The 22,648-nt window shown below is 36.2% G+C and overlaps 1 protein-coding gene across 2 annotated transcripts in view; it reads left to right on the top strand.

Moving 5' to 3' along the window:
- The window catches only part of LOC123525850 (calcium homeostasis endoplasmic reticulum protein-like), a 112,957-nt gene that overhangs the window by 6,556 nt on the left and 83,753 nt on the right, over positions 1–22,648 (top strand). The window contains exon 2 of one of the 2 annotated variants that reach the window (XM_053538111.1): positions 4,479–4,649. In XM_053538111.1, the coding sequence (XP_053394086.1) occupies positions 4,479–4,649 (171 nt within the window). Of the gene's footprint in view, positions 1–4,478; positions 4,650–5,792; positions 5,914–22,648 lie in introns of those variants that run through there. The other variant, XM_053538112.1, reaches the window with a different exon arrangement.

Here is a 22,648-nt window from a genome sequence, read left to right as displayed (position 1 = left end):
AACAGCACAAAAAGGTCTTGCTGGTTCAGGTTTTAATTAAAATGAAAAGACAAAAAGCACATTTTTTAAGGTGAAACAATATAACGCTGAATTTTGGCCTTTTTTCTGTTATTGGACAGCATGGCGTTCGTTTTATATGTACATAAGCTACCTGATAGTAGTTTTACCTGCAACTGGGTAGTGATATGTAACTCCTGAAGTGCTGAAGATAGAATATATAAACATGCACTTTTAAATTTGGGTGTATAACATGGAGCACCTAAAAAGTATGCATTTGATTGTGACTGAGGCGTATATGTTTGGGTCCAGTAAGAAATTTTATCTTGTGTAAGTAACTGTAAGATAATGTTTCTTATGTTGAAAATTGGAACAAGTGGACTTTGGTTTCGGACAAGTAGATTTTCCAGTATGACTTGTCCATGGACAAGTGCAAAAAAATGGGAATTCCACACCCCTGCAGCCCATGTTTCCTGACTTGGATTTTAGCACTCTTGAATTCTTCAAAGTAGAATATATTTTAGCATACCTCACAGTTTCTTAGATAAATCCACACAAATTTAGTACCATTTTGAAGAGTGAAACACGTAATAGGAATAATGTTATTTTAAATTTTTGATTGACTTTGATGAAAAAAATGTGCCATCAAGCAGGGGAGGCCATTCAACCAGTAGAGGATCATCCATTTCAGGGATAATCAGAAGTTTGTTTATTCTGCTTAAAAATACAAATCAATGCTTGATTTGATGTTGTAATGGTCTGAACTTGCAAATTTAGATAAATAAATAAGGTTCTATGCATCAGTATTTTGTTTACTTTTAAATACAGTTGGTGCTAATTATGCATAGAAATAATAACTGAAAACTAGCGCTATATTCTTTTCCTGTTTGAAATGTAAACACACTGATTCTTATTATATTCTGCCTTGAAAGATTTTAGATTTTATTGTTTATTTACGTCTCATCAATGTACGTACATATGATACAACATAAAACATCATGATTAATTAAAATAGGAATCTATAAAACAGTACATTGCCACTCTAAGCAGAGTTATAAGAGACAATAAATATTCTGATATCATAGACATAGTTCACTTACATTGACCAACATAGGTAAGTGTTTTAAAATAAAAATAAAAGGAAAACACCACCACTAATCAGTTATAAAGAGGAAATGTCTTAAAAACTGATAATAAAGTGAATTTATAAATGGGTGTTACTATGCTAGATAAAACAGGTATAAAACATTTTTTCTGTATTATTCTTAACTAATCATATATTACTGATTATTAAAAATATTTCAAAGGTAATCTAGATAAAAAACAACCTAACACTTAAGATTTCTACCAAGATAAACTGGCTATATATTACAGGATTGTAAAAAGCCTTAAAATACAATGTTGGAATAAACTCTTAAAAATGATTGAAGAACTGGTATTTACCAAAAGCATGATAATCAAAGAGTAATAATGCCTAGGAAAAACCAGTATGTAATAACCAGCCCATAAGTCTTTGCAAATTAATCAATATTCTACGACCCCCACCCCCACCCGCAAAAAAAGATCATGATTTCAACAATGACAATTCTTCAACCATGATAAACCAACACACTTGTTAGTTTATTTGTACAGCAAATTGTTCCTAGTTTTTAAAATCATACAGCAGGTTTTGGCAGTAACATTAACTGTATCCTTGTTGGAGAGCACAAAAATCAATTTCTCTTGGTTATTAAAATTCACGTAATTATTATTAATATCACTAGCTTTAGCACTGAGTACTTCTCTTAAATCTTGGTATGCATTACATTCAAACAGAACATGCATTTCATTTTCAACTGACATTTTACACATTGGGCAAACACGCTGATTTTCTGGAATGTTTTCATACCATCCAGTTTCTAACCTAAGGGGGGCAACCCCACATCGGAATTTAGCATAAGCAGATCTATGTTTGACAGATAAATGTGATTTGAGGTATGACTCTGTTTCATAATACTGTTTAAACAATCTATATGTACGCAACTTGTTTCTTCCCCGACCAGATGGACCAACTTCATTCTGAATATTGGAACTCCATGCACTAATAAAATTATCCATAGAACCATGCAAAACTTTATCGCAAAAATACTTTGATGTTGAACTTGTACACATATCTAGAGATTGTAACATATTTATACTGTTCATATGATTCTTAAACTGATACTGCCAATTCTTACAACGAGTGTTACTTTTCTAACAACAATAAGTGAAGACCTTACTGTTAGTTCTATTGATATCCATTAATTTCAACCAATGCCACTGATGTGCTACATATTTCCATTGTTTCACATGAGGGGGCTGCCAGGCAAACTCACCATAAAGGGCATTGTTGGGTGTATATTTACCAGTGCCAAGAAAGAACCGCATGGCTTGGGACTGAATAGCATTTATACAGGAATATGACTTTGTACCCCAGACTGAGGAACCGTAAGCAATGACCGGCCATACTCATACTGTACTGTACTGTCATAAAGTTTTGTGAATACATTGTACGGTACACCACCAAAGCTTTACGTTTTGCTATTAGGAATGTTTATTTCTAATACCACAGACAGTCATGTTTTGTCAGAAAAAATCTATTTTTAAATGGATAGAAAATTATTATTTTAAATATGATAAACTAGGTGATCCACTATTGGTAAAAATGACCCCCTATTGGTGAATCTGACAGGTTTAAATATTTCTCCATAACTTCAGACATTTGTATGAATGTGAGCAATAGTTCTAAGTGTTAGTAAGTTTAGATATCATGAAAGTCTAAACATTCTTCACTACATGCTAAAAGATAGTGATCTGCTATTGGCGAGTTACCTGTACTATTCTGATGGAGAAAAAAATTCCCAAGAAGTCCTTCCTTAAGTGAAGGTTTATTAACATTACATAACATAACTTTATTGGCATTAAATGTCATAATACATTTATACCCTCATAGCTATATGAGCTTGAGTGCATGTCCTCTGGTAGATGAAATATCAGATAAGTTAAAAAACTTTTTTGGATGAAAATTGTATTTTATACCAGTCTAAAACTTGTAGGTTTATACATATCATATTCAAAAATGATTTATAAATGCCTCCTTATGCCGGGCCTTCTCATTGATCCGAGCCTTTGGAAAATCAGCACTTGCAGCTACTTCATGTTTCTAACTTTTATGCATCTTGTGACAAACCATATGTCAGTTAAAAATGAATAAAAAGTAAAAAGGTATTATTCACATAGAAATACACAACAGAAAATTTGCTTATAAATCTAAAATACTGGCCAGTGGGGTAATCTGTTACCTGCTTATAGGAAAAAGTAAGCAATAATTATGTCTCCCACCACACAGTGGTGTGGGAGACATATTGATTTACTCCAGTCAGTGTGTGTGCGTGTGTCTGTCACAAAGCTTGTCCGCACTCTAAGTCAAACATTTCTCATCCGATTTTCACCAAACTTGAACAAAATGTGTTTGACCATAAGACCTCGGCCAAGTTCGATAACTTGCAAAATCGGTCCAGGCGTCTTGGAGTCATTGCCCTTGAATTACCAAAAATCGGTCTTTTTATTCTTGTCCGCACTCTAATTCGAATACTTCTCATCCAATCTTCACCAAACTTAAACAAAATGTGTTTGACCATGAGACCTCGGCCAAGTTTGATAACTAGCCAAATCGGTCCAGGCATTTTGGAGTTACGGCCCTTGAATTATCGAAAAATTGGCCTTTTTACTCATGTCCGCACTCTTAATCAAAATGTGTTTGACCATGAGACCTCGGCCAAGTTCGATAACTAGCCAAATCGGTCCAGGCATTTTGGAGTTACGGCCCTTGAATTATCGAAAAATCGGCCTTTTTACTCTTGTCCGCACTCTTAAGTCGAACATTTCTCATCCGATCTTCACCAGACTTGAACAAAATGTGTTTGACCATGAGACCTCTGCCAAGTTCGATAACTAGCCAAATCGGTCCAGGCATTTTAGAGTTAGGGCCCTTGAATTACCGAAAAAATCCGTCTGTTTACTCTTGTCCGCTCTCTAAGTCGAACATTTCTCATCCAATCTTCACCAAACTTGAACAAAATGTGTTTGGCCATAAGACCTTACCCAAGTTTGATAACTAGCAAATCCGCCCAGGCACTTTTGATTTATGGCCCTTGAATTACTGATTGCATCCACTCATCCAGACCATCTAATTGGATCCACTCGTCTAAAACATCTAGAGAAACTAACATTTTTCATAGGGGCAGTTGTGGGAGACATGCGCTTTTCTCAAAAGCATCTCTAGTTTTAAAACGTTTTTGTCTACAAACACAACTATACATCTGTTCTTAAATTTAAAAAGAACTTAAAAAACTGCCTTAGTTTTTGAGAGCCAGTACAAATTGGACTTGGTTCAGCGAGATAGTCATGCAAGATTGTTAAATACATATTTATCAATGCATTTTACATTCTTTCTATTTCAGATCCTGAGTTGAAGAACATTATTGATAAACTTGCAAATTTTGTGGCAAGGAATGGACCAGAATTTGAAAATATGACAAAACAGAAACAACAAGACAATCCCAAGTTTTCGTTTCTGTTTGGAGGAGAACATTATAGCTATTACCAGTATAAAGTACAGACAGAGCAAGCAAGTGAGTCAATAATACATGCACCCCACCATACTTTCCTTAACTGCACCCTCACATTGAAATATTTTATCAACCACTTGTATGTAAATATATTTAAAGCTTAATCTTGCCAATGCATCAATTTTTCAAAAAAGAAGTCTAACAAAGCCATTTCAATATACTCCCATCTTCAGAATTTTAAATTTAAAATAGTTGCTTTATTTTGGGTAAAGTGCGGCATTCACTGGGTCAGTCTTTTGGTTAGAGTTTGTAAGGTTAATGTTCCTTGATTCTGTTCTCGAAGATAAATATTAAAAGTATGATTTTTCTCTAACTTGGAAAGTTTTGTAAGCATTTTTCAGCTTCTTTATTGTCATTTAGTGTTTGTTTTTTTTACTGTAGCAATGATTTTATTCTTTACTAAATTGTAAAAAAAGATACTATTAAATTGTAATGAATAACCATGACAAAACATAACTTTAATATGCAAAACATTTTTTGTTTTTCATTGAAAACCCATTTCTTCATACACACGCAAGAAAATTCCTTGTGTTTTCCATTGAATTTTACATGGTAATCTTAATATTGCATTGTGTGAAATACTTGTCTAGTACATAACCAGACCAAATTATTAATCGTGATACACAACAGAGGTGTTAATGAAAAACTTTTTGATGTTTTATGATGTAGGTCCTTCAAAGTTTCCACAGCTTATGTGTACAGTATATTATGCAATGTATATAGAAGGTGCTAAATGATTCCTGATTAGTAATTAGTAATTGTTATGCAATGTACAGAGGAGGTGCTAAATGATTTCTTATAATTAATTAGTAGATGAAGGCAGGTAGATGTAAAATGAAACACACATGTTCATTATCAGAACATACAATGTAGTTGTAACTAGCACTAATTTGCTGGTCATAAGATTAAAGGAATATTTGTCATTTTTTGTCTGATGTTCTACATTACATCACCTCAACGCAATAAAGCGATCTTTTATGTCCATGCACAATAAACTTATCTTTTAAATATTTATAGATCATTTGTTGAATACCAATATCTATTTTTAAACCTCATACTTTATTGATAGCATTTCTATTTTTAAACCTTCTAGAATATTTTACAGGATTTTATAAATAGAAATTTGTATTTTCCAAATTCCATGTTTAGTAATATGGTGTGATATTATGCTAATGTCACCAGATTAACTCATTGTTGTATAATTATGTGTATGCAGATTTATAAATATTGTGAGCTGATGTCATGTTCTTGCATCACACAGGATTAGGTTATATTATTTATAACTTCTTTAACTTAAGATATATTATGTTATATTATGGCTGAAAAAAAAAAACCCCTAAATTTTCCACTTGCAGTAAACATTTAGCGTTTAAAAAATTAATACGTTAACACAACAGATAAAATTAATATGTTAATTATTTATGTATAATTATGTCAGATTTTATAAATTATGAAGTTTTTTCAACTGAAAAAAATTGCTAATGTTCACAGATTTTGTTAAGAATGTCATGACAAACAAGCACTTATTCAAATATATTCATTTTCAGCTTGACTGTACAAAGTATAATATTATGGAGAGCTATCCTATTCGCCTTGGCACCTCCACACCTAAGTTAAAGTTTTAATGCAGTTTCTCTTTTTTAGCTCATCTGATTTTTTGAAAAAAAATGATGAGTTATTGTCATCACTTGAGCGGTTGTCGGCGTCGGCGTCGGCGTCGGCGTTGCCTGGTCAAGTTTTATGTTTAGGTCAGCTTTTCTCCTAAACTATCAAAGCTATTGCTTTGAAACTTGGAATACTTGTTCACCATCATAAGCTGACTCTGTATAGCAAGAAACATAACTCCATCTTGATTTTTGCAAGATTTATGGCCCCTTTTGTACTTAGAAAATATCAGATTTCTTGGTTAAGTTTTATGTTTAGGTCAACTTTTCTCCTAAACTATCAAAGCTATTGCTTTGAAACTTGGAATACTTGTTCACCATCATAAGCAGACCCTGTATATCAAGAAACATAACTCCATCTTGCTTTTTGCAAGAATTATTGCCCCTTTTGGACTTAGAAAATCAGTTTTCTTGGTTAAGTTTTATGTTTAGGTCAGCTTTTCTCCTAAACTGTCAAAGCTATTGCTTTAAAACTTGCAACACTTGTTCACCATCATAAGTTGACCCTGTACAGCAAGAAACATAACTCCATCCTGCTTTTTGCAAGATTTATGGCCCCTTTTGGACTTAGAAAATATCAGATTTCTTGGTTAAGTTTTATGTTTAGGTCAACTTTTTCTCTTAAACTATCAAAGCTATTGCTTTGAAACTTGCAACACTTGTTCACCATCATAAGCTGACCCTGTACAACAAGCAACATAACTCCATCCTGCTTTTTGCAATAATTATTGCCCCTTTTGGACTTAGAAAATCATTTTCTTGGTTGAGTATTATGTTTAAGTCAACTTTTCTCATAAACTATCAAAGCTATTGCTTTAAAACTTGCAACAGTTTTTCACCATCATAAGTGGACACTGAACATCAAGAAACATAACTCTATCCTGCTTTTTGCAAGAATGATGCCCCTTTTTAGACTTAGAAAATCATGGGTAGGACAATATTTCTATTACACAAAAAAAAAATCAGATGAGCGTCAGCACCCGCAAGGCGGTGCTCTTGTTTCTCTTTATCTCTGTAATTTCTTGATTGATTTACTTTAAACTTAAAATAGGTATTCCTCATCATCAGCTACATCTTGTGGCACAAGGGCCATTACTCTCACACCAATATTTCATGAATTATCTCCCATTTATTTAGATTTTAGGTTAAAGTATTGGTGCACTTTCACTCTGTCTAAGTTATTTATGAATGGATTTGATTCAAACTTAAAACAGTTGTTACAGGGCCTAAGTTTGTGTCGCATGTATTTCAAAAAAGTATTTGACCCAGGATTGTGAAACATTACACTAATACAGGAATATTATTCAGCATGTAAAGTTGTGCACCTGGGTTTTATAATAGTAATGATAATAGTAATAATAATAAAGACTTTATTTAAATGAGGCTACATGTTTGCCAAAACGATCTTCCACATGTGCCTCAACATTTTTACAACATATTTACATCAAATAACAGTTACCAAAGACAACCAAATGAAATAAACACAAATGTTAATCATATTATTAAGGAAAATTAGTTTTGTTTAGAGATTTCATAGTACCAGATCAGAGTTATGGCCCTTGACGTAGACAAAAATATGCATTAAAGGACATAAAATTTTGTGTTCCACGTATCTTAAAACATATCTGATCTAGGGTTATGAAACATAATAGGAAATTTATTCAGTGTGTGAAGTTTTACCAGGGGTTTTGTTTGGGATTTCTGTCAGTCAGACCAGAGTTATGGCCCTTGATTAAGTAAAAAATATGCATAAATGGCATACAAGTTTGTGTCTTGTGTATCTCAAAAAATGTTTGACTTAGAGTCATAAAACATTAGCGGATTGTGATATAGCATGTGAAGTTGTGCACCTGATGTTCTCTTTTGGATTTCACTCAGCTAGACCATAGTTATGGCCCTTCACTTGGTGAAAAATAAACTTATTAGGCTAAAGTGAGTTTGTGTTTGATATTATATATATCTTAAAAAAGTATTTTCACCTAGCTGCATGAAACCATGTACAATGACAGGAGTGAGGGGCAACATGATTTTATTGCAAAATGAGTGAGACTCGTCCACTTTGTAGAAAATCTTAAATGTTGACCGTATAATGATACCACACTCGACTGTTTGAAGCCCATCCACCTAATAACAGCTTACATACAAGCTAAAAATAAGCAAACTTTTCCAAGTTGAAAAGGGGCTTTATTATGCTAAAATGTAAGCCAGAATTATGAAACATTGCATGCCTTTGTGAGGTCATCCCACGGTGCCAACAATGTGCAGAGAATCTGAAAACATTTGGTCATGTAATCCTGAGATACATGCTTACATGCAAAACTGTTATAAAAAAGGGGCATATTTGTAATGAAATAAAAGTTTCAGTTATGTTACTTGGGCTGTGAGGTCATCTATGTCGAAGTCATACTTGAAGTTTGAAAACATCTGACTTTGTAGATTGTAAAAAAAAAAGAGGCATAATTTTGATAAAATTACAGCTAGAGTTGTGTAACTTGTCCTGTGAGTTTATGCTGAATATATGATTGTGTGAAATTTGAAAGCAATTTTAATAATTGTTATAGAGTAACTTGCTTACTGTAATACATGCAAAACTTTTGAGATGTGGATGCCAGCGCCACCAAAAGGGTGACACCTTTGAAAAATTTCGAACAGCCAAGGTAAAATGACTAAATCTACTACTACTGCATCTAGTCTTAAGCCGATTGACAGTGATCATATTTATTTTATGTTACATCATTTTAGAAAAGGATGAAAAAATAGTTGCTTAAAATTGAATTTTAGCAGGAAACTTTGAGAAAAAATAAACAACTTAGTTACAGAACAAAGACAGAAAACAAAGTTCATAGTTTGCACAGTCATGTGAATAACTTGAGGACTTTGAACTATTCAGAGAATTTTAGTAGATTATGGGGAAAACATGTGTCAGCTGTTAAGGTTCTCATGCTATTTCACTTTATTTTGAAATCTTCAGACGATGTCACACAAATAGACAGTCACCTTGTATTTCTTACAGATAGGAATGAAATAGAAAGGCAACAGTTGAGTGAGGTTAAAATTAGGTACACAGTACCTGAACTGGAATGAAATAGAAAGGCGGTTAAAATTAGGTACACAGTCCCTGAACCGGAATGAAATAGAAAGGCGGTTAAAATTAGGTACACAGTCCCTGAACCGGATTTAACTCACCTGTGGTATTTTTGCCACTGATCGTTCCAAGGCAGTACAGCACTGTTTTGTCTTCCTGTATTTGCTCCATTGCCTGTATATTTTAATTTGTATTTTGTGTATAATTGCATTAACCATGTAAAACATGCACTGCTATCATGGTTTGAGAAGTTGCATTCTTGGAACATTGGTTTTGCTGTTGAGTACTTATCCTTGTTTAAAATATGCCTGTTTTAGAAAAATGAGATGCATTATGTAATGGCACTTATGTCCATCTGTCATGTTTCATGTCAGGAAATCAAAACTTTGCATATAGGCAGGTATGTGGCAGTGAGATGATGTGCAGTGCACATGAACCAGGTCAAAGGTTAAGGTAAAAAAAATGAGCATAAAATTATTGACTTTAAACTCAGAATATAAGTTAAAGTGGTGATTAGATGTTGTGCAAAGTACAAAAATCTACATTACTCCCCCTGCCACCCAACCCCCATCCAGTCCCACGTTAACATAAAAAAATCACTTTCTTGTGTCTAAGTAATTATCCCATCACTTGCATTGCCTACCCCAGCCTTGACCCGCACTGATCTAAAACTCAGGGTATTTATCAATGATCTGCTTTGCGGGGCTCTTGGCAGGTTAGTAACCAGTTGTGCAATGTTTTTAGCTCACCTGTCACAAAGTGACAAGGTGAGCTTTTGTGATCGCGCGGTGTCCGTCGTCGTCGTCGTCGGCGTCCGTGCGTCGTGCGTCCGTGCGTCCGTAAACTTTTGCTTGTGACCACTTAGAGGTCACATTTTTCATGGGATCTTTATGAAATTGGTCAAATTTCTCTTGATGATTCTAGTCAAGTTCGAAACTGGGTCACGTGCATCAAACTAGGTCGTAGGTCTAAAAATAGAAAACCTTGTGACCTCTCTAGAGGCCATTTTTCATAAGAGCTTCATGAAAATTGGTCAGAATGTTCACCTTGATGATATCTAGGTCAAGTTCGAAACTGGGTCACGGGGTTCAAAAACTAGTCATAGGTCAAACACCTTGTGACCCCTTAGACCCGCCATATGGTATTTATCATGATCTGCTTCGGCTTGAGTTATACAGTTGTCAATGTATTATTTACGCTTAACTGTTATCTAGTTCAGTTTGAGGTCGAATATTTGTACTTAATGTACGAGGTAGTGAAGAATGAGGTTCTTACTAAATGAGGCAAGGTAAATCATGCTGGTTCCGTTCTAGCAGGCAATCATAAATTTCTCAAATAATAACTTTCATGGAAATATTTTTGAGCAGTTAATTATACTATATGAATTATTATTAGTCATATTCAAAGAATTGGTATCGTGGAGTTACATCTTGGAGCGCCAGTTAAGTTTCTGTTTAAAAGTAGAATAATAATCCTGTGGTGTACCTCTATCTAGAGGCGCTATTTGTCATGAGTCTTACATGTTTAAAATTGGTCAGAATGTTCACTTGTGATACTAGTCAAGTCGAAACTGGGTCCGTGGTTCACTGGTCAGTAGGTCTAAAAATGAAACTTGTGACCTCTCTAGAGGCAATTTTTCATGGATCTTTATGAAATTGGTCAGAATGTTACCTTGATGATATCTAGGTCAAGTTCGAAACTGGGTCACGTGGGTCAAAAACTAGGTCAGTAGGTCTAAAAATAGAAAAACCTTGTGACCTCTCTAGAGGCCATATTTCTCAATGGATCTTATGAAAATTGGTCAGAATGTTCACCTTGATGATATCTAGGTCAAGTTCGAAACTGGGTCACGTGGGGTCAAAAACTAGGTCAGTAGGTCTAAAAATAGAAAAACCTTGTGACCTCTCTAGAGGCCATATTTTTCATGAGATCTTCATGAATATTGGTCAGAATGTTATCTTGATGATATCTAGGTCAAGTTCGAAACTGGGTCACGTGGGTCAAAAACTAGGTCATTAGTCTAAAAATAGAAAAACCTTGTGACCTCTCTAGAGGCCATATTTCTCAATGATCTTCATGAAATTGGTCAGAATGTTCACTTGATGATATCTAGGTCAGTTCGAAACTGGGTCACGTGGGGTAAAAACTAGGTCAGTAGATCTAAAAATAGAAAAACCTTGTGACCTCTCTAGAGGCCTATTTCTCATGGATCTTCATGAATATTGGTCAGAATGTTCACCTTGATGATATCTAGGTCAAGTTTCGTAACTGGGTCATGTGGGTCAAAACTAGGTCAGTAGGGTCTAAAAATAGAAAACCTTGTGACCTCTCTAGGGCATATTTTCAATGGATCTTCATGAAAATTGGTCAGATGTTTACCTTGAGATATCTAGGTCAAGTTCGAAACTGGGTCATGTGGGTAAAAACTAGGTCAGTAGATCTAAAATAGAAAAACCTTGTGACCTCTCTGAGGCGATATTTTTCATGGATCTTCATGAATATTGGTCAGAATGTTACCTTGATGATATCTAGTCAAGTTCGAAACTGGGTCACGTGGGGTTAAAAACTAGGTCAGTAGTCTAAAAATAGAAAAACCTTGTACCTCTCTAGAGGCCATATTTTCATGGATCTTCATGAATATTGGTGAGAATGTTCAGCTTGATGATATCTAGTCAGGTTGAAACTGGTCACGTGGGTCAAAAACTAGGTCATAGGTCGAAAAATAGAAAAAACCTTGTGACCTCTCTAGAGGCCATATTTTCAATGGATCTTCATGAAAATTGGTGAGAATGTTCACCTTGATGATATCTAGGTCAGTTCTAAATGGGTCATGTGCCTTCAAAAACTAGGTCAGTAGGTCGAAAAATAGAAAAACCTTGTGACCTCTCTAGAGGCCATATTTTTCACGGATCTTCATGAAAATTGTGAGAATTGTTACTCTTGATGATATCTAGGTCAGTTAAAAAGTGGTCACTTGCATATCAAAACTAGGTCATTAGTCAATTAATAGCAAAACCTTTTGAACTCTCAGAGGCACATTAGTTTTATCAATGGTCTTATGAAAATTGGTCAGAATTTTTATCTATGATGGATATCTGGTCACATGTGCATGCAAAAACTAGGTCACTATGTCAAATAATAGAAATATAACGATGCTATACTCAGATTGAACACTGGGTCATTGAGTAGGTGAGCGATTCAGGACCATCATGGTCCTCTTGTTTGACTTAGAAATGTTTGATTAAGGTTTTATATGTAAGCTGGTATCTCAGTACCCACTAATGGAAATGGATTGAAACTTCACACACCTGTTCACTGTGATGATCTGACATGCAGTGCACAAGTTCCATACCTCTATTTTGCTTTTTCAAAATTATGCCCTGTTTTCGACTTAGCAGTTTTTGGCTAAATTTTTGTGTAAGCTGGTATCTTAGTACCCACTAATGGGAATTGACTGAAACGGTATCTCAGTACCCACTAATGGGAATTGATCGAAGCTTCACACAAGTGTCCATTGACATAAGCTGATATGCATTGTGCAGGTTCCATAACCCTGTTTTGCAAATTTACAAAATTATGCCCCTTTTTCAACTTTTATATTCATTAATTGACATTTAGGCTGTTGAATAGTCGAGCGTTGCTGTCTTTCGACAGCTCTTGTTAAGAAAATATTTTCATTTCATTTACTAACAGATCATTGTTATAACCATACACATGTTCATCAATATCAAGTATGATTAGTAAACATGTTTATATCATTCTGTCTACTTAACTGCCATGTTGTCCTTTATTATTAGTAGAGTTTATGAACATTTACAGTCCTCTTAGTCGTTCTCAAAACATTTTTGTGCCCCTGCTATGAGTGGTGGGGGCATAATTATATAGAGTTGGTCTTGTCCATGTGTCTCTGCATCCGCCGAAAAAAGTTTGTGACGCGCCTAGCTCAAAAAGTGTTTGATATAAATTGATGAAAACTTGCATGAGTCTTTATCATGATATAAACTTGTGCACCTCCTATTTTCGTCAGGCTCCGCCCCCTATTTCCAAAGTTATGGCCCCTGAAATAGTCAAAAATGCACATTCTTACATAATGACGTGCCTAGCTAAAAAAGTATTTGATGTAAATTCATGAAACCTTGCATGAGTCGTTATCATGATGTGACCTTGCATATTTGGCATTCTTTCTGAGATTTTAGTGCTAATTACAGAATTATGGCCCTTGAAATAGCCGAAATAGTGAATTTTTTGTTTGTGATGCTCATAGCTCAAAAAGTATATGCCCTAGATTAATTAATCCTTTATATAAAATGTTTGTTGAGGCTATACCCTACTAAGACTGCAAACATTTGAATTATTACCCCTTATTTGTGACAAATATACCAGTGGGGGCACACCCCGTGTCCTACAGACACATTCTAGTTATTTATAGTGGGGGAAATAATTCCGAGCTACTTAAAAAACCTGAAAAAAAACACCTTTGTTGTCATGTGTTTACAAAAACGATTGCATGAGATGAGAATCTGTACATTTGTCACTTCTAAGTTATCAATAATGTAATAAAATATGAGATAATGATTGGCTATGTGCTTTTGAAATATCCTTTAGTTTGAAATGGTGCAAGCTGTTGCCGGGGACATTTGTCATTACGATATTCTAGTTGTATTTTGCTATGTGGAAGGATGACGTGTAACTATGATTCATGTTAAGGTGGCATCAGCATAGGGAAAGACTGACTGTACATGTTACAGGTTGTAGGTTAGTGTGTACATATAAGGGCCTGCTAGTCTCAGTGTGCTCCAGCAGTCCCAAATTAGGATCTATGTGCTGTTTTTTAATTGTAAAACTTGAAATACTGTGTGTTTAAATCCTCTTAGCACATGATATGAGGCATGTGTTGTAGGGTGGGCAGTTTGCGCTGTGACATTTGTTATTGTAACTGCGTATAAAGAATCTAGCTAGAAAAGTTTTGTATTGAACCCTCAGGTATTTGATTAATAACATCACATGATTGTGACTCATTTCGTATTATTAATGACATACAACATGTTCTATATTGAAAATAAATTAAAGATACCTAATACAGCCGCTGTGATAGCATCTGGCACATGTTTTACTGGCCTTTCATGGAATAAATTATCTAGAAAATCTTGGTTATTATATTACATTGCAATGCATATTTGACTCTGATCGAGGTTAAAAAACTTCAATGACCATAAGGTGGTCTGATGTTTCACTAGCATATTGTCCTCAAGGTTATCAACAGAAATCCTCTTAGTCGTGTATAGCATACTTTCTCAAGTATTACAATAGAGAGATCATAACATATCCTATGAGCCCGCCCGCTTAGCTCAGTAGGTAAGAGCGTTGGTCTACGGATCGCGAGGTCGTGAGTTCGATCCTCGGGCGGGGCGTATGTTCTTCTTGACTATTTGATAAACGACATTGTGTCTGAAATCATTAGTCATCCACCTCTGGTTCATGTGGGGAAGTTGGCAGTTACTTGCGGAGAACAGGTTTGTACTGGTACAGAATCCAGGAACACTGGTTAGGTTAACTGCCCGCCGTAACATGACTGAATGTAAAACGCGTAACTGTCCTATGAAGCAACAGAACCCAGGCGGTTGAAGCATAATACCCAAGTTACAATCAGATACTAATGCATAACATATCCTATGAATGGCAAGTCAGATCCCAGGCAGGTTGAAGGCAAGCGGATCCCAGGCATGTTGAATGGCAGTCAGTACTATGCAGGTTGATGCAGTAATACCCAGGCAGGTTGAATGCAAGTCATAGGTTGATGCATCAGATACTTATGCAGGTTGAATGGCAAGTCAGATACTTATGCAGGTTGAATGGCAAGTCAGATACCCAGGCAGGTTGAATGGCAAGTCAGATACCCAGGCAGGTTGAATGGCAAGTCAGATACCAGGCAGGTTGAATGGCAAGTCAGATACCCAGGCAGGTTGAATGGCAAGTCGGATACCCAGGCAGGTTGAATGGCAAGTCAGATACCCAGGCAGGTTGAATGGCAAGTCAGATACCCAGGCAGGTTGAATGGCAAGTCGGATACCCAGGCAGGTTGAATGGCAAGTAAGGTACCCAGGTGGGTGGAATGTCAAGTCAGATACTCATGCATGGTGAATGGCAAGTTGGATACCAGGCAGGTTGAATGGCAAGTCAGATACCCAGGCATGTTGAATGGCAAGTTGGATACCAGGCAGGTTGAATGGCAAGTAAGGTACCCAGGTGGGTGGAATGGCAAGTCAGATACTCATGCATGTTGAATGGCAAGTTGGATACCAGGCAGGTTGAATGGCAAGTAAGGTACCCAGGTGGGTGGAATGGCAAGTCAGATACTCATGCATGTTGAATGGCAAGTCGGATACCAGGCAGGTTGAATGGCAAGTCAGATACCAAGCAGGTTGAATGGCAAGTCAGATACCCAGGCATGTTGAATGGCAAGTCGGATACCAGGCAGGTTGAATGGCAAGTATGGTACCCAGGTGGGTGGAATGGCAAGTCAGATACTCATGCATGTTGAATGGCAAGTCGGATACCAGGCAGGTTGAATGGCAAGTCAGATACCCAGGCATGTTGAATGGCAAGTCGGATACCAGGCAGGTTGAATGGCAAGTAAGGTACCCAGGTGGGTGGAATGGCAAGTCAGATACTCATGCATGTTGAATGGCAAGTTGGATACCCAGGCATGTGGAATGGCAAGTCAGGTACACAAGTCAGACGCCCAGGCAGGTGGAATGGCAAGACAGATACACAGGTCAGATGTCCAGGCAGATGGAAAGTCAAGTCAGATACCCAGGCAGGTTGAATGGCAAGTTAGATACCCAGACAGGTAGAATGGCAAGTCAGATACCCTGGCAGATGGAATTGCAAGGCAGATACCATGGCAGATGGAATGGCAAGTGGAATGACAAGTTAGATACCCAGGCAGGTGGAATGGCGAGTCAGATACCCTGGCAGATGGAATTACAAGGCAGATACCATGGCAGATGGAATGGCAAGTCAGATACCCTGGCAGATGGAATAGCAAGTCAGATACCAAGCAGGTGGAATGGCAAGTTAGATACCCAGGCAGGTGGAATGCCAAGTCAGATACCCAGGCAGGTGGAATGGCAAGTGAGGTACCCTGGCAGATGGAATGGCAAGTCAGATACCCTGGCAAATGGAATGGCAAGTTAGATACCCAGGCAAGTGGAATAGCAGGTGAGATGCCCAGGAAGGCAGAATGGCAAGTCAGATACCCTGGCAGATGGAATGGCAAGTCAGATGCCCAGGCAGGTAGAATGACAAGTAAGATACCCTGGCTGATGGAATGGCAAGTCAGATGCCCAGGCAGGTAGAATGACAAGTTTGATACCAAGGCATGGGGAATGGCAAGTCAGATACCCATGCAGATGGAATGACAGATACCCAGGCAGGTGGAATGGCAAGTAAATACCCAGGCAGATAGAATGACAAATACCCAGGCAGAGGAATGGCAAGTCAGTTACCCAGGCAGATGGAATGAAAAATACCAAGGCAGGTGTAATGGCAAGTCTGATACCTGATACCCAGGCAGGTAGAATGGCAAGTCAGATACCCATGCAGATGGAATGACAGATACACAGGCATGTCTAATGACAAGACAGATACCCAGGCAGATGGAATGACAGATATCCAGGCAGGAGGAATGGCAAGTTAGATATCCAGTCAGTTGGAATGGCAAGTCAGATTTCCATGCTGATGAAATGGCAAATCAGATGCCCAGGCAGGGGGGATGGTAAGACAGATGCCTAGGCAGGTGGAATGGCAAGTCAGATACCTAGGCAGATGCAATGACAAGTCAGATACCCAAGCAGGTGGAATGGCAAGTTAGATACCCAGACAGGTGGAATGGGAAGTCAGAGGCCCAGGCAGGTGGAATGGCAAGTCAGATACCTAGACAGGGGGAATGGCAAGTCAGATACTCATGCAGAATGATTGTTCTTGCTTCACTGATATGTGACAGAAAGCATAATTGTCTTGTCATGCTTCGTCCTGATTTATGTGAAAAAAAAATGTAATTTACTCCTGAAAAAAATGTTTTAGTGTTGGTGCAGAATTGAAGAAAGACAAGAAGATATTCATTCTTGCTTCTGTATATTAAATTAATTGTATCATTTTCTGTCAGATGCACTGTATTTTTATGTCAAATGTAGTTTTTTAGGGGTTTGCCTATGAATATTACGTTCAAATTAAATTTCATTAATTCTGTCTAATACGACAACAAGTTTGTTCAAGGGAGGTCATCTTGGAACTAAAAATTTGATTTGATTCTTAATTGCCAATTAAAATCAAGTACTTAAACACGGCTGTGTCCTGTCAACAAGACGTGGCATTCATATAGATACGTCTTCTGTTTCCATGTATAACTGTAAAATACATATTGGTGGTTAACCAACATGATTTGTTTTACATATATTTCTTTGTTATTCAAGGTGTGAAGTGATTTATTTACTTCAGTTTCAAAAAAGTGATTTATTATTCTAGTAGATGAATTCTGTACCTCCTCAGGGAGACAATGACCTCTTAAATTTATTGAAATAATTCAGAAGAGCAGCAACATTGGTTAAAGATTTTCAGTCAGTATCTGTGTATGGAAGGAAAACAATGAATCTGTTTGAAGTTTCTATGCGTATACAGCTTAATAAGCCTGTTTTAGACCACCTGTCAAGTTGGCCCTACTTTTCCCTACTTTTTTGAGAGGCTCCTACTTTTTTCTGAAACAGTCCTACTATCCTTACTTTTTTTGCAAAAAATGTCTTCGAAATATTGAAGAAGGTAATAAAGTATTTTTCTTCAAAGGAATTAACTTTATTAAAAGTTGTTTCCAGATTTTTATAGATTTTGCCTGGTGCAGTGGTTCAAGAGGGGTACCAGTGTAAGGAGATGAGGGTATCTGAGGAGCAGAAAACAAGTCCAGGTTTGTCTCCTAAATATGCTGCTGCTGTCCTCCTTGAATGACTGATGCCAGAGCAATGAAAAAATCAAATTCATTTAAGAAAAAGGTTGGGTAATTCTTAATTAGTGTTGCAAAAGGTAAGAAAAAAGTCCTACTATCCCTACTTTTTGTTGACAAAATCCCTACTTTTCCCCTACTTTTTAAAAATATTGCTTCTACTTTTAGCCCTACATTTTTGTGGTTGACTGCTTGACAGCCTACTGTTGTCTAGGAGGACTCGTAACTCATTCCACAACTGGAATTTCATTTGGGGCATATTTGAGTGCTTAATTCATCATGTGTGTCTTTTGTTGCAACTTTGTCACCACCTAATGTCAAAAGCTGTTATATATTATCAGGCACTGTCTTTGAGAAACTGTTATATCTATGATCATACATTGTCTTTGAAAAGCTGTCAGACATAGTCTTTGAGAAGTTGTTATATATAATTATATGTTGTCTTAGAGAAGTAGACATTGTCTTTGAGAAGCTGTTATATACTGTCAGATGTTGTCTTTAAAAAACCTGTTATATGTAATAGATGTTTTCTTTGAGCTATCTTTTAGAAGCTGTTACATATAGTCAAACAATGTCTTTGAGATCGCCCTTCGTCCTTCGTCCGTACGTCATCCATTCACAATTTCTTGTGAACACGTTAGAGACCATATTTTGCAATCAATTTTAATCAAACTTGCACACAACTTGTATTGGCATAATCTCTGTTCCTTTCGAAAACTGGCCAGATCCCATCATGGGTTACAGAGAAAAATTGCTATTTTGGCTTTTGCAGCCATAAAGAGACTTCATTCATATTTTGATTTGATACAAACTTGCTATTTGGCTTGTGAACACGATAGAGACCAAATTTTACAATCAGTTTTATTCAAACATGCACACAACTTATACTGGCATAATTTATGCTTCCTTTCTAAAAACTGGCCAGATCCCATCATGGGTTCCAGAGTTATGTCTCTCAAAGGGCCAAAATTTGCTAGTATGGCTTTTGCAGCCATATAGAGACTTCATTTATGGTTTGATTTGATACAAACTTGCAGAATGTCTTTAACAACAATAAATCTCGGATTTCCATGATGAATTTGTCAGATCCAATTGTAGGTTCGGGAGTTACGGCCCCTGATTGACCCCTGAAAGAGCCAAAATTTGTTAATTTTTGCCTTGTGAACACGATAGAAGTGACATTTTACATTAGATTTTAACCACACTGACACACAACTTCAGTCACAATAAGACCTCGGTTCCTTTTGAAAACTGGCTAGATTCCTTCATGGGTTCTAGAGTTACTGCCTCTGAAAGGGTCAAAATTTTCTATTTTGGCTCTTTCAGCCATATAGAGGTTTCATTTATGCTTTGATTTGATAGTCATACATACTTGCTTAGAATGTTTATCTTGATGATCTTGATGATCTCTAGGCCAAGTTAGAAACTGGGTGATGTCACATGATGATGTGGGGTCAGAAACTAGGTCACCAGGTCAAATCTAAGGAAAAGCTTGTTAACACCTTAGAGGCCACATTTATGATCCTATCTTCATGAAACTTGGTCAAAATGTTTATCTTGATGATTCCTATGCCAAGTTCAAAACCGGGTCATATGGGATCAAGAACTAGGCCATGCATTCAAATAAAAGGAAAAGCTTGTTATTTATGACCCTATCTTCATGAAACTTGGTAAGAATGTTTATCTTAATGATTCCTAGGCAGGTTCGAAACTAGGTCATGTGGGGTCAAAACTAGGTCACCAAGACAAATCAGAGGAAAAGCTTGTTAACACTGTAGATGCCACATTTATGAACCTATCTGATTGAATCTTGGTCAGAATGTTTATCCTGATGATTCCAAGGCCAAGTTTAACAGGTGAGCGATATAGAGTCATCATGACCCTGTTGTATATAATGAGACATTGTCTTTGAGAAGCTGGAAAAACTCTAGAAATTAGATATTTGGCCCTGCCTCTGGGTTCACTTGTTTTACATAGCTTGTGTAAGAAAATCTTTAATAACCATCAAGATCTGATGCTTAGATATTTGGCATGACGTTGTAGGTGTGACAGTCGACTGTATTGGTGATCAACAAAGTTTGTTTAAATCATACCCTTTGGGTCAGATTAGCCCTGCCCAGGGGTCACTCGTTTCTAATATGATAAGATCACCATTTCTAAAACCTGAAGCCCTAGAATTAAGCATTGTGTAGAGGAATTATTTACATATTTGATAAAGGTGAGTGATATAGGGCCATCAGGTCACAGTCTTGTGTTTATGTATTATAACAACTTAGGTAATGTTATGGTTTCATTGATTGTGTCTCAAGGAACTAATTTCATATAAACAGATGACTTTGTATTAACTTTTTCTGAGAAAAATTTGTATTCAGTGAAACTGTCAGTTTTTTTACATCTGTTGAAGATGAAGTGTTTTTATGTTGAGATGACACTCATGTCATCTGACCATGTGACATACACACAACCTGTGTTTTACCTTTTGATTGATATTTTATTGCGAAAATACGTCGTAATTGTAAACGTACGAAAACAAACATCAAGGTTACATAGTTTAGCAAGCAGTACAAGCCTGCCGTGTCAAAGCATGTTCAAGCACGTCATTCTTCTAGTAACGAGGATGTTGAAATTGAAAATTAAATTTTGTTATCAAATAGTAAATGGTTTATTAGACCTGGAAGAGTATCTTGAGGTCAGCTTCACCGACATAGATGTTTATATGTGAATGGTCATGTAGTTATGTTTATGATGAAGTTTTCAAGTGAACATTAAATTTTGTAAGTTGTAACAAGTGCAATGGTTGAATTGCCAAAGGTTATTGAGTATTTATGCAAAAAAACACAAATTCAGCAGCTTAGTAGTTCAAATTGATATCAAATTTTACTTTATACAGCAACTGTAAAGTATCTATACATATAATGACATATAAATGCTTCATGAAATTCTATTCATTAAAATCTTCAAAGGTTTGAATCATTTTATTAGAAGTAGGAAGTATGTAAACCTATAAACAGATAATAGAGTTTCTACAAAAGGAGGGAATAAAATTCTTTTCCATCACATTCTTAAAGCTAAACCCCCCTATACCCAGAAGTTGCTTTCTAGCTGGAAGATTTGGTAAAACATTGATGACTGGTGAAACACATTCTTTTGGTGACCAATATCTTTTTGTGGCCATCAGGAATATCATTAGGTAAATTTATCTGTTTTGAGATTTAAAAAACATTTCCTTTCCTTTCAAAAGGTACATTTGAGAATAAAATTCCATGAAATGATATATGTCATCTTAAGGAACTGAACGAAATTGATCATTATATGCAGGTGACCATTTATATTCTTCGTTTTATATGTTGATGATTTCTGAAAATGCACAATTTGTTTACATTATCTAATAATAAGTATTTAGTAAAAGAAAACCAATTGCTATACAAAAGGTTATGACCGCATGAAAATGTGTGGAAGTGGTTGAATTTGGCGGCCTGAAAATAAATAAAAAAGATTATTCAAGCATGTGAATAGGTGCGTAAATATTGCAAAAAGAAGGTCATTAAAGCAATATAAGAGGTTATAGAACATGCTATTTTTACAGCATGGGAATATGAATAGGTAGTAAAGGTTATTACAGCATGGGAATATGAATAGGTAGTAAAGGTTATTACAGCATGGGAATATTAATTATTATTAGACTTACATCAGTATTGAAATACAGTATTGTTATTGTCTTACGTTACCACATGTTTTGTAATAAATGACATCAGGTCATGTATTTGGCTCATAGACGTAAGTGAGTCAATGTTAAATGTATTACTTGAGACTTTATACACATACTATTTGTTAAAGCCCCTGAGCTCCAGATCGTATGACAACAAAAAGAGAAAATTATTAGGTGTCAGGAAATTAATGCTATATTTCTTAAGAAAGCTTTGATACTTAATTACTGACAGGCCTTATGTTACGGAACATATCAGAAATAATTTTTACTCATTTTTACAGTGAAAATTGAAAAGCGTTTGTAATGGGTTACTAGAGACTATTTAACAATCATTAAATATGTCTTCCATGGTGTATTGGTCAAGAACGCGGGAGAGTTTTTATTGCGGTAGTGACCCAGGTTCAATTCCTGACTCTGGCATCCTTTTTAGCTCATCTGATTTTTTGAAAAAAAATGATGAGTTATTGTCATCACTTGAGCGGTTGTCGGCGTCGGCGTCGGTGTCGGCGTCGGCGTCTGCGTCAGCGTTGCCTGGTTAAGTTTTATGTT

This window comes from Mercenaria mercenaria, chromosome 3 (genome assembly GCF_021730395.1).
Source record: "Mercenaria mercenaria strain notata chromosome 3, MADL_Memer_1, whole genome shotgun sequence".
Lineage (NCBI taxonomy): Eukaryota > Metazoa > Mollusca > Bivalvia > Venerida > Veneridae > Mercenaria > Mercenaria mercenaria.
This window is presented reverse-complemented; position numbering and strand designations above follow the sequence as displayed.